The 13,647-nt window shown below is 45.5% G+C and overlaps 1 protein-coding gene across 11 annotated transcripts in view; it reads left to right on the top strand.

Annotated features, from left to right (window-relative positions):
- The window catches only part of LOC129868403 (E3 ubiquitin-protein ligase TTC3-like), a 67,810-nt gene that overhangs the window by 46,942 nt on the left and 7,221 nt on the right, over positions 1-13,647 (top strand). For all 11 annotated transcript variants that reach the window (XR_008761759.1, XM_055942361.1, XM_055942355.1 and 8 more), the window contains 3 exons: positions 3,979-4,241; positions 4,323-4,449; positions 4,719-4,877. Coding sequence is in view for 10 of the 11 variants with exons in the window: in XM_055942361.1 (XP_055798336.1) it covers positions 3,979-4,241; positions 4,323-4,449; positions 4,719-4,877 (549 nt within the window). In the remaining variant the exon portion in view is untranslated. The remainder of the gene's footprint in view (positions 1-3,978; positions 4,242-4,322; positions 4,450-4,718; positions 4,878-13,647) is intronic.

Here is a 13,647-nt window from a genome sequence, read left to right as displayed (position 1 = left end):
AAATGGTCTGGAGAAGAGAGGAGGGGATAGGGTCAAGCGGGCAGGTTGTTGGGCGGCCGGCCGTCACAAGACGCAAGATTTCATCTGGAGAGAGAGGGGAGAAAGAGGTCAGAGCACAGGGTAGGGCAGTGTGAGCAGAACCAGCGATGTCGTTTGACTTAGCAAACGAGGATCGGATGTCGTCGACCTTCTTTTCAAAATGGTTGACGAAGTCATCTGCAGAGGGGGGGGGGGGAGGATTCAGGAGGGAGGAGAAGGTGGCAAAGAGCTTCCTAGGGTTAGAGGCAGATGCTTGGAATTTAGAGTGGTAGAAAGTGGCTTTAGCAGCAGAGACAGAAGAGGAAAATGTAGAGAGGAGGGAGTGAGAGGATGCCAGGTCCGCAGGGAGGCGAGTTTTCCTCCATTTCCGCTCGGCTGCCCGGAGCCCTGTTCTGTGAGCTCGCAATGAGTCGTCGAACCACGGAGCGGGAGGGGAGGACCGAGCCGGCCTGGAGGATAGGGGACATAGAGAGTCAAAGGATGCAGAAAGGGAGGCGAGGGTTGAGGAGGCAGAATCAGGAGATAGGTTGGAGAAGGTTTGAGCAGAGGGGAGAGATGATAGGATGGAAGAGGAGAGAGTAGCGGGGGAGAGAGAGCGAAGGTTGGGACGGCGCGATACCATCCGAGTAGGGGCAGTGTGGGAAGTGTTGGATGAGAGCGAGAGGGAAAAGGATACAAGGTAGTGGTCGGAGACTTGGAGGGGAGTTGCAATGTGGTTAGTGGAAGAACAGCATCTAGTAAAGATGAGGTCAAGCGTATTGCCTGCCTTGTGAGTAGGGGGGGAAGGTGAGAGGGTGAGGTCAAAAGAGGAGAGGAGTGGAAAGAAGTAGGCAGAAAGGAATAAGTCAGAGGTAGACGTGGGGAGGTTAAAGTCGCCCAGAACTGTGAGAGGTGAGCCGTCCTCAGGAAAGGAGCTTATCAAGGCATCAAGCTCATTGATGAACTCTCCGAGGGAACCTGGAGGGCGATAAATGATAAGGATGTTAAGCTTGAAAGGGCTGGTAACTGTGACAGCATGGAATTCAAAGGAGGCGATAGACAGATGGGTAAGGGGAGAAAGAGAGAATGACCACTTGGGAGAGATGAGGATCCCGGTGCCACCACCCCGCTGACCAGCTGCTCTCGGGGTGTGCGAGAACACGTGGGCGGACGAAGAGAGAGCAGTAGGAGTAGCAGTGTTATCTGTGGTGATCCATGTTTCCGTCAGTGCCAAGAAGTCGAGAGACTGGAGGGAGGCATAGGCTGAGATGAACTCTGCCTTGTTGGCCGCAGATCGGCAGTTCCAGAGGCTACCGGAGACCTGGAACTCCACGTGGGTGGTGCGCGCTGGGACCACCAGATTAGGGTGGCCGCGGCCACGCGGTGTGAAGCGTTTGTATGGTCTGTGCAGAGAGGAGAGAACAGGGATAGACAGACACATAGTTGACAGGCTACAGGAGAGGCTACGCTAATGCAAAGGAGATTGGAATGACAAGTGGACTACACGTCTCGAATGTTCAGAAAGTTAAGCTTACGTAGCAAGAATCTTATTGACTAAAATGATTAAACTGATACAGTACTGCTGAAGTAGGCTAGTTGGCAGTGGCTGCGTTGTTGACACTACACTAATCAAGTCGTTCCGTTGAGTGTAATAGTTTCTACAGTGCTGCTACAGTGCTGCTATTCGGTGGCTAGCTGGCTAGCTAGCAGTGTTGATTACGTTACACTGCGTTAAAAGAACGACAATAGCTGGCTAGCTAACCTAGAAAATCGCTCTAGACTACACAATTATCTTTGATACAAAGACGGCTATGTAGCTAGCTATGTAGCTAGCTACGATCAAACAAATCAAACCGTTGTACTGTAATGAAATGAAAATGTGATACTACCTGTGGAGCAAGCGGAATGCGACCGGGTTGTTGAGTGCGGAAGTTCTATTCGGTAGACGTTGGCTAGCTGTTGGCTAGCTAGCAGTGTTTCCTACGTTAAGGACGACAAATAGCTGGCTAGCTAACCTCGGTAAATTAAGATAATCACTCTAAAACTACACACTCTGAACTACCCAATTATCTTGGATACGAAGACAGCAAAGACAATTATGTAGCTAGCTAACACTACACTAATCAAGTCGTTCCGTTGAGTGTAATAGTTTCTACAGTGCTGCTATTCGGTAGACGGTGGACGTTTACTAGCTGGCTAGCTGCTGGGCAGATAGCAGTGTGGGCTACGATAGGACGACGAAATACGATAATTACGCAATTATCTTTGATACAAAGACGGCTATGTAGCTAGCTAAGAAGAAATTGCTAAGGTTAGACAAATCAAACCGTTGTACTATAATGAAATGTAATGAAAAGTTATACTACCTGCGGAGCGAATGCGAATGCGACCGCTCGCTCCAAACCGGATGTAGAGTGGAATAGACAACAGGTGGAACTTATAGGCGATTAGCAAGACACCCCCAATAAAGGAGTGGTTCTGCAGGTGGTGACCACAGACCACTTCTCAGTTCCTATGCTTCCTGGCTGATGTTTTGGTCACTTTTGAATGCTGGCGGTGCTTTCACTCTAGTGGTAGCATGAGACGGAGTCTACAACCCACACAAGTGGCTCAGGTAGTGCAGCTCATGCAGGATGGCACATCAATGCGAGCTGTGGCAAGAAGGTTTGCTGTGTCTGTCAGCGTAGTGTCCAGTGCATGGAGGCGCTACCAGGAGACAGGCCAGTACATCAGGAGACGTGGAGGAGGCTGTAGGAGGGCAACAACCCAGCAGCAGGACCGCTACCTCCGCCTTTGTGCAAGGAGGAGCAGGAGGAGCACTGCCAGAGCCCTGCAAAATGACCTCCAGCAGGCCACAAATGTGCATGTGTCTGCTCAAACGGTCAGAAACAGACTCCATGAGGGTGGTATGAGGGCCCGATGTCCACAGGTGGGGGTTGTGCTTACAGCCCAACACCGTGCAGGACGTTTGGCATTTGCTAGAGAACACCAAGATTGGCAAATTCGCCACTGGCGCCCTGTGCTCTCCACAGATGAAAGCAGGTTCACACTGAGCACATGTGACAGACGTGACAGAGTCTGGAGATGCCGTGGAGAACGTTCTGCTGCCTGCAACATCCTCCAGCATGACCGGTTTGGCGGTGGGTCAGTCATGATGTGGGGTGGCATTTCTTTGGGGGGCCGCACAGCCCTCCATGTGCTCGCCAGAGGTAGCCTGACTGCCATTAGGTACCGAGATGAGATCCTCAGACCCCTTGTGAAGACCATATGCTGGTGCGGTTGGTCCTGGGTTCCTCCTAATGCAAGACAATGCTACACCTCATGTGGCTGGAGTGTATCAGCAGTTCCTGCAAGAGGAAGGCATTGATGCTATGGACTGGGCCGCCCGTTCCCCAGACCTGAATCCAATTGAGCACATCTGGGACATCATGTCTCGCTCCATCCACCAACGCCACGTTGCACCACAGACTGTCCAGGAGTTGGCGGATGCTTTAGTCCAGGTCTGGGAGGAGATCCCTCAGGAGACCATCCGCCACCTCATCAGGAGCATGCCCAGGCGTTGTAGGGAGGTCATACAGGCACGTGGAGGCCACACACACTACTGAGCCTCATTTTACTTGTTTTAAGGACATTACATCAGTTGGATCAGCCTGTAGTGTGGTTTTCCACTTTAATTTTGAGTGTGACTCCAAATCCAGACCTCCATGGGTTGATAAATTTGATTTCCATTGATAATTTTTGAAAAAAGTATTTAATAAGAATATTTCATTCATTCAGATCTAGGATGTGTTATTTTAGTGTTCCCTTTATTTTTTTGAGCAGTGTATATGTACACAAAGCTCCATCTCCGCAAGCTATACATCTGCCCCTGGTCAGTTTGTCAATGTGGTTCAGAACATTTCTGTCGTAATCTCATCTTCTGTCAAGCTGTCTTACTAACTGGTTCCCCCTCGCTCTCAGATGCTGTTCCCACCCCAGGCTCACCAGCAGCTCCCTCGCCACCTGCTGCACATGAGAGGCCACCCGGGGATGCCCAGTGCCCCTCCGGCCTCAGCCATGGCTCAGAGTGTTGCACTGTCCCCCGGCAGTGCTAATGATCCTAGCGGCCATTTCACAAGGCCTCCCCAGCAGAACCAGGCTCCTGGGCCACAGGCCCCACAGCCCAACAATGTGTGCGAGAGAATCATGGACCGCCTCAGCGTCATGTTCCCTCACTATAGCAGGTAACGCTTGCACACAAATGGCAAAGACCGTATGATGGGTGTACGAGTGCTCTAGTATTCAATACTGGTTTATCGTTTCAGGCTCTTGCTGTACAAGTTCACTGGGGAGATGCGCACAGCCAACGGAGGCTGCCTGACCTCCCTGTCCTATGAGGAGGTTATCAACCGAGTGGCCCAGCACATCCTGGACCACCAGGACAACACCAGGGTAAGAACCCCAAAGTAACCTGCACTAAGGACTAGAACCATACTACACCTTTCACTAAATGTCTTCATACTTGCGCTAGTTCTGTCTCCTCCTGTCAGGGATACTATTTATAAGATGTAGAACTACAAGGGATGTCAATTCAAGTATTTTGCAATGGAAGCCTCAATTTGAAAATGTGTCACGTCCTCGGTTTCACATTCACTCCTAGGTTAGAGAATACCCACAACTGTTGGTTTCCGTATGAGTAACGTGTGTATGTGCGTGTCCAGGAGCAGCTGAGCAGTGTGGGTGAAGGTGACCCCGGGGCCCAGCCGTATGGGACCCCTTCACATTCCGACTCTCCCGCCTCAGTCTGCTCTACTGGAACCCCTCCCCCTGCCCACGTCTGGAAGAGAGTGGGTGCCCACAGACACTCCCAGTCCAAGGCGGTGAGTTCAGCTTTCTCTTCACACTGACTGACTGACTCACTCACAGTAGGGTTCAACTCTTCTGGTCAGACAAGCTGGATGTACAGACACAGAAGAGGTTGAAGCCTAAATAGTGTATAAATGGTAGGCTTTGTTGTTGTGTACTACAAGGACTTTGCGAACACAAGATGGTGCTGAACTGTATTGCCTTTTTTTTGCGAGCTCCAACCCAACTGTGTTTATTTTTACAATGTATCCACTATCATTTCTTATAACCGACAAGAACTTTTGAACATCAGATCGGCAGTTTCTTACCTCAATTCCGGATTCAACTCATCTGCCCTGGGCTCTTTCTGTAGTTCTGACCCAATTTTCGGGCGAACCAAGAGGAGATGCCGGCATTGGAGGCAAGGGGGGGGTCCTGGCGATGTACAGTCTCTTTATGATAAGATGGATGACTGCTGGGTGTAGATTTGTTACCAACGGGACTCTCGTAACTGCAATATTCTCAGCTTTTCTTAAACATTGCTTTCGGACAAGATACCCCCAATGGCTATCCAACTTGATGGATTCTCCATTCACCGACAGGACAGTGGAGTCAGGGAAATAGAGGGGAGGGGGGGGGGTTGCCTCGTCAACAACAACAGTGTGCTGACTCGAGCGCAGTGGAGGGCTTGACCCATTGTTGACCTGTCTTGGCATACCTGATGGTCAAATGGCGACCCTTCTACCTCACCGAGGGAGTTTCCAGCTGTTATCGTGACTGTATACGTTCCACCTCTGGACAAGAAAAATAATATGCTGGCACTAAACTGTACGAGGCTATAAACAAGCAGGAAAACTTGCACCCGGAGTATGCTTATCTTGTTTCCGGGAATTTTTGGGGGTTGGCGCTAAAGGACAGGGCTACCGCACACAGTTCTATCACAGACAACCCTGAGGCTACTGCTGAAGACCTGAACAAGTACAAGAAGTCCGACTATGCCCTCCAGAGTCGTCATCAAACGAGCAAAAGGACAATATAGGAATAAGGTGGAATCCTATTACACAGGCTCCAACACCTGCCGCATGTGGCGGGGGCTACCGTCCATTACGGATTGCAAAGGACGACAACCGTGATCTGCCCAAAGATTCCTCTCTACCAGATGAAGTCAATGCATTTTATGCTCGCTTTGACAAGAACACTGTGCATGACAGCCCCCACTGACCCAGAGGACTGGGTGATCTTGCTCTGAGGCCAAAATAAGGTCTTTAATCAGGTCAACACTCGCGGGGCTGAAAGGTATTCCAGAACTCCCTGTTCAGCCACGCACGACTCGAGTACAATCATGAAGTTTGCTTACGACACGACGGTGGTAGGCCTGATCACCGCCTATGATGAGACTGCATACAGGAAGGAGGTCAGTGACCTGGCAGTATGGTGCCAGGACAACAACCTCCTTCCTCAACGTCCGTAAGACCAAGGAGCTGATATTCCACAATACTGGAATTCCACAATACTTCCACAATACTGTTTAGTCACGATTACTTGGCTTCTCCAAAACTGCACTCTGATGCTGCTGATGGTCATTAATAGCCTCAACTTGCTAACTGCCTGGTACTCAGTACTCTATTGTCCCTCTAATCACTCTGACATCAATGCAAATGTCAACGCAAATCAAACACTTTGAGAGCCCATGAGCTAATGTTGAGCAACATTTCTATAGGCTATGCAATCGCATCAAAGAGTTTATGGGATCTTCTTTTTTTAATCGAGACCATCAGCTTTCTGTAAGCTAGGCCTACTATGTTTATTTCTCAACTTTCCTAATATTAAGCACAGTGCTTTGCTTTACAACAAGAGTATAGCCTACCTGGCTGGCATGAAAATGAACCATGGGGAAAACATCCTCCATTCGCTGTTTAAGTGTATAGAAGACATGTATTTTTTTCCACCCTGCCCCTCCCTGTTCTGAGACAGGAGCATGATAATGGTCCATTCGAATTTTTTAATTTATTTTTTATTTCACCTTTATTTAACCAGGTAGGCTAGTTGAGAACAAGTTCTCATTTGCAACTGCGACCTGGCCAAGATAAAGCATAGCAGTGTGAACAGACAACACAGAGTTACACATGGAGTAAACAATAAACAAGTCAATAACATGGTAGAAAAAAAAGAGAATCTATATACAATGTGTGCAAAAGGCATGAGGTAGGCAATAAATCGAATAATTACAATTTAGCAGATTAACACTGGAGTGATAAATCATCAGATGATCATGTGCAAGAAGAGATACTGGTGTGCAAAAATGCAGAAAAGTAAATAAATAAAAGCAGTATGGGGGGTGAGGTAGGTAAATTGGGTGGGTAGTTTACAGATGGACTATGTACAGCTGCAGCGATCGGTTAGCTGCTCGGATAGCAGATTTTTAAAGTTGTTGAGGGAGATAAAAGTCTCCAACTTCAGAGATTTTTGCAATTCGTTCCAGTCGCAGGCAGCAGAGAACTGGAAGGAAAGGCGTCCAAATGAGGTTTTGGCTTTAGGGATGATCAGTGAGATACAAAACTAAAACTAAGAAATCAAAACTAATTTCACACATTTTAAAGACCAGGTTAAGAATGGTCTAATGGTTGACAATAATATCACTTGTGAATGATGCCCAGTGTGTGCAGTAAGGCAAGAAACGGTGCATGCTTTCCCCCCCCAAAAAAATTCTAATCAGACACGCACCTCATGTAGTCTAGCCCATAGGTCTATATATTTTGATAAGGTTTGTGGCCAAATAACTTATTAAAATTAAGCACATTAATTCGCTTTACAACAAGTGTACAGTCGTGGCCAAAAGTTGAGAATGACACAAATATTAATTTCCACAAAGTTCGCTGCTTCAGTGTCTTTAGATATTTTTGTCAGATGTTACTATGGAATACTGAAGTATAATTACAAGCATTTCGAAAGTGTCAAAGGCTTTTATTGACAATTACATGAAGTTGATGCTTTTTCAAGACCTCTGCAATCCGCCCTGGCATGCTGTACATTAACTTCTGGGCCACATCCTGACTGATGGCAGCCCCTTCTTGCATAATCAATGCTTAGAGTTTGTCAGAATTTGTGGGTTTTTGTTTGTCCACCCGCCTCTTGAGGATTGATCACAAGTTCTCAATAGGATTAAGGTCTGGGGAGTTTCCTGGCCATGAACCCAAAATATTGATGTTTTGTTCCTCGAGCCACTTAGTTATCACTTTTGCCTTATTGGAAGGTGCTCCATTATGCTGGAAAAGGCATTGTTCGTCACCAAACTGTTCCTCGATGGTTGGGAGAAGTTGCTCTCAGTGGATGTGTTGGTACCATTCTTTATTCATGGCTGTGTTCTTAGGCAAAATTGTGAGTGAGCCCACTCCCTTGGCTGACAAGCAACCCCACACATGAATGGTCTCAGGATGCTTTACTGTTGGCATGACACAGGACTGATGGTAGCGCTCACCTTGTCTTCTCCGAACAAGCTTTATTCCGGATGCCCCAAACAATCGGAAAGGGGATTCATCAGAGAAAATGACTTTACCCCAGTCCTCAGCAGTCCAATCCCTGTACCTTTTGCAGAATATCAGTCTGTCCCTGATGTTTTTTCCTGGAGAGAAGTGGCTTCTTTGCTGCCCTTCTTGACACCAGGCCATCTTCAAAGTCTTCGCCTCTGTGCGTGCAGATGCACTCACATCTGCCTGCTGCCATTCCTGAGCAAGCTCTGTACTGGTGGTGCCCCGATCCCGCAGCTGAGTCAACTTTAGGAGACGGTCCTGGCGCTTGCTGGACTTTCTTGGGTGACCTGAAGCCTTCTTAACAACAATTTAACCGCTCTCCTTGAAGTTCTTGATGAGATGATAAATGGTTGATTTAGGTGCAATCTTACTGGCAGCAATATCCTTGCCTGTGAAGCCCTTTTTGTGCAAAGCAAGGACGATGGCACGCGTTTGCAGGTAACCATGTTTGACAGAGGAAGAACAATGATTCCATGCACCACCCTCCTTTTGAAGCTTCCAGTCTGTTAGTCAAACTCAATCAGCATGACAGAGTGATCTCCAGCCTTGTCCTCGTCAACACTCACACCTGTGTTAACGAGAGAATCACTGACATGATGTCAGCTGGTCCTTTTGTGGCAGGGCTGAAATGCAGTGGAAATGTTTTTTGGGGATTCAGTTCATTTGCTTGTCAGAGGGACTTTGACCATATGAATTGCAATTCATCTGGTCATTCTTCATAACATTCTGGAGTATATGCAAATTGCCATCATACAAACTGAGGCAGCAGACTTTAAAAATTAATATTTGTGTCATTCTCAAAACATTTGGCCACGACTGTAGAGCCTAACTGGTATACATAGGTGGTGCGTGGGTTTCAAGTTTGGGGAAGATCATTTTCACCATAAAAATTTATTGCATGCATAATTGCATTTGCGGTCACTTTTGAGAACAGTGTTCTCCTGCTAATTGATTTAGCGCATTCACGCTTATAGCGTACTGCGGTGTGCGCATTGCTGCGCTTAGAAGTGAAGAAATAGCCTAATCCAAAAATGTTAAGCTAAATGGTATATGTTGCATCAGCCACATTGCTTTTTAAAAAAAAATTTTCCCCGATGTGAGTTGTTGTATTAATTTAGGATCTATCACATCCCACAACTGTTCCCAGAGTATGTTTTGGAATATTTGTCTCGCACAAGACAAGTTGACCAATAGAATAGGTAATCTTTTGTACTATGGGGGATAGATTGACATGGGCTAGTGCTTTTGCTGTTTGTTAGGCCTACTCATCTTGGTGGCTGATCAAAGTAAATGTGTGGAGTTCTTCAATATGTACCTGGGAATTCGATAAGGTTGTGAAGTTGTCCCTGATGTGTCTATCTTCATTTGTAGCCTAATTTGGAGCTGAGATGCCTGTGAGAAGTACCCGATCACGTGACTGGCTATGGCTAATAAGAATTGAGATATCTGAGAGAGCCATGTGAGCGGTGCTTCAGAGCATGGTGATTGGCAGCCAGGAGAAGGGAATTATTGTATTCAGCCCAGGGGCACAATGGCCACAAGGCATGGATTTAAGGGGGCATTATGGCCACACAAGGGGATGCCACAGGGAAATTCAAGGCCTGGTGAGAATATTATGAAGTGCTGTCAAATTGTGAATGAGAGACTGATGAATGGTGTGGAGCTCATGCCTTTTAAGGTAACTTTTTTTCAAATCATCTTTAGTCGCGATGTGCAGCCTTAGAATGTATTAATGCACGCATGTGCACACTCCCTCAGAAATCGTTTGGAGAAAATATCCTTTAGTTCAGCTATGTTCAGTTGTATTCTTCATACTATAAAATAATGCCACATAATTCTAAGTATATCTTGTTTGCTAAATGAACTAGTGTAGCTCACAGCCATACGGCATAGCCAGATCAGGGCCTAACATAAGGACAACTCAGTGCGCTATTCTGTTCTTCTGAAATGGACTACATTTTCTTCATATCATGCTTCTTTAGACCTGGATTTATTAGACTTTGGAACATCTACATTTTAAAAAGGTCAGCATCAGTGGCTTGTAGGCAAAGAGATGCTAAACGTATTTGTTAATTAACGATTAATTACCGGGAGAAAGGCAGTTATTTGCTTGACAATCACCGGTTGACAATTTATGACCGCCACAGCCCTAATCACCACTAGCGTGTCCAATTTACTGAGGACTTAAAATGGTCCAGACACTCAGTCTTGAATGCACGACAGTGGTTCTTACCCCTCATGAGGCTGAAAAGTTTTGGCATGGGCCCTCAAATCCTCAAGAAGTTCTACAACTGCACCATTGACAACATCTTGACTGGCTGCATCACTACTTGGTATGGCAACCGAACCGCCCTCGATCGCATGGCGCTTCAGATGGTGGTGCGGACACTGAGGCTGAGCCCCCTACCATCCAGGCACCGGATTCACAAAACCTTAAGTGTTTTACAGCGGGAAAAAAATGTAGCGTTATATTAGCTTACCACAATAGCCAGAAACACTTGGGCGCCGACGACTACGACAGATATATGAAATAGCATCATAAAATGTTTCTTACTTTTGCTGATCTTCCATCAGAATGTTGGACAAGGTGTCCTTTGTCCAGAACAATCGTTGTTTGGATTTAGAACGGCAACTTTCCCTCTTCATTTAGCAAGCGCGCTAGCCAAGTGGCTCGAATCTCTCCATGTCAACAAACGAAGAGAACGGAACACAGCAAAACTCCCGAAAAATTTTCAATAATCTGATGAAACTATATTGAAAAAACATACTTTACGATGATATGGTGACATGTATCAAATAAATTCAAAGCCGGAGATAGTAGTCGCCTATAACGGCAGCTAAACAAAAGGCAATCCCACTGTCCACCTCGCGCTCTTCAGAGTACCGAAAATGGGGGACACGTCATTCCAAGATGATGTGTTCCATCTCAGACCAAGATAATCACCTCATTTCTTCTCTCACAGCCTCTTGACACCCAGGGGAAGGTGTATGACGTGCATGTATACTAATAGGTCTCGTGCCCATTTATAGGCAGGAAGAAGAATAGAGCCTCGATTTCAGACTTTCCACTTCCTGGTCAGGAAGTGTGCTGCAGAATGAGTTCTGTTTCACTCAGAAAAATAATTCAAGCGGTTTTAGAAACTAGATAGTGTTTTCTATCCAATAGTAATAATAATATGCATATTGTACGAGCAAGAATTGAGTACGAGGCCGTTTGAAATGGGCACCTTTTATCTGGCTACTCAATACTGCCCCTTGCAGCCCAAACAGGTTAAGTACATTTCCAAGAAGAAATCCTAAGTATTATTTCAAGAATCCCATTTAACTTTTTTCTTAGGAAGAAACTTAAGAAAAACGTAAAAGTTGTCCCGCTAGCGGGACCCCAATCCTTAATTAACTTCTTATGGCTGCAAGGGGCAGTATTGAGTAGCCTGATAAAATGTGTCCATTTCAAACGGCCTCGTACTCAATTCTTGCTCGTACAATATGCATATTATTATTACTATTGGATAGAAAACACTCTCTAGTTTCTAAAACCATTTGAATTATTTCTCTGAATGAAACGGAACTCATTCTGCAGCACTTTTCCTGACCCGGAAGTTCAAAGTCTGAAATCGATGCTCTCTTCCTCTTCCTGACTATAAATGGGCACGAGCTATTAGTATACATGCACGTCATACACCTTCCTCTGGGTGTCAAGACGGCTGTGAGAGAAGAAATGAGGTGATTATCTCGATCTGGGATGGAATAAATCCTCTTGGAATGACGTGTACCCCATTTCCGGTACTCTGAAGAACACGATTTAGACAGTGGGGTTGCCTTTTGTTTTGCTGACGTTATAGGCGACTATTATTTCCGGCTTTGATTTTATTTGATACATGTCACCATATCATCGTAAAGTATGTTTTTTCAATATAGTTTAATCAGATAATTGAATTTTTTTCGGGAGTTTTGCCGTGTTCCGTTCTCTTCCGTTTGTTTACATGGAGAGATCCGTGCAACCCGGCTAGCGCGCTTGCTAAATGGAGAGAGAAAGTTGCCATTCTGAATCCAAACAACGACTCATCTGGACAAAGGACACACCTTGTTCAACATTCTGATGAAAGATCAGCAAAAGTAAGACCCAATTTATGATGTTATTTCATATATCTGTCGTAGTCGCGGCGCCCAAGTGTTTCTGGCTATTGTGCTAAGCTAATATAACGCTACATTTTGTTTTCGCTGTAACACACTTAATAAATCGGAAATATTGTCTGGATGCCTGTCTTTCATTTGCTGTACACTATGTATTTTTCAGAAATGTTTTATGATGAGTAATTAGGTATTTGATGTTGGTGCCTGTAATTATTATGGCTGCTTTCGGTGCAATTTCTGATTGTAGCTGCAATGTAAACTATGATTTATACCTGAAATATGCAAATTTTTCTAACAAAACATATGCTATACAATAAATATGTTATCAGACTGTCATCTGATGAAGTTGTTTCTTGGTTAGTGGCTATTTATATCTTTATTTGGTCGAATTTGTGATAGCTACTGATGGAGTAAAAAAACTGGTGGAGTAAAAAAACTGGTGTCTTTTGCTAACGTGGTTAGCTAATAGATTTGCATATTGTGTCTTCCCTGTAAAACATTTAAAAAATCGGACATGTTGGCTGGATTCACAAGATGTGTATGCTGTATTGGACTTGTTAATGTGTGAAAGTTAAATATAAAAAAAATATATATATATTTTGAATTTCGCGCCCTGCACTTGAAGTGGCTGTTGTCATAAGTGTACCGACGCCGGGCTGCAGCCATAAGAAGTTAACTTTAGGACAACTAAACCCTTGTCTTGTGAAGAATGGATACTTTTGTAACCATAAACGCTTTCTTGCGCCACAGACAGTTGGCTACCGGATATTTAAATACAGCAAGAATACAAATTAAACACGCATTATCTAGCTAGCTAGTAATTAACAATATATTACAATATTCTAGAAGTGTTAGTTAGCCAAGTTCTTTGCATATTGACGAGATAGCGCTAACTTAGTTAATGTCGTTAGCTATTTTGGCTACAATGTCTTTACATGTTAGCTAACTAACTTACCGGTCGCGCAATCCCTCTACCACCATCTCTATGATGGAAAACACCTTCTCCTCCAGCTGGTCCACATGAATGGTCTCTCAGCTCCGTTCTTAGCCGACCACTTCTTTTTTACGGCATCACTGTCCCTTGCCATACCCCCGACGGCAGAGACGGACTCGGCCACTCTCGCCCATCCTTTCTTTTTGG

Source organism: Salvelinus fontinalis, chromosome 13 (genome assembly GCF_029448725.1).
Source record: "Salvelinus fontinalis isolate EN_2023a chromosome 13, ASM2944872v1, whole genome shotgun sequence".
NCBI classification, from domain to species: Eukaryota; Metazoa; Chordata; class Actinopteri; order Salmoniformes; family Salmonidae; genus Salvelinus; species Salvelinus fontinalis.
The sequence above is the reverse complement of the archived record's forward strand: the minus strand, read 5'-3'. Positions and strand labels throughout refer to the sequence as shown.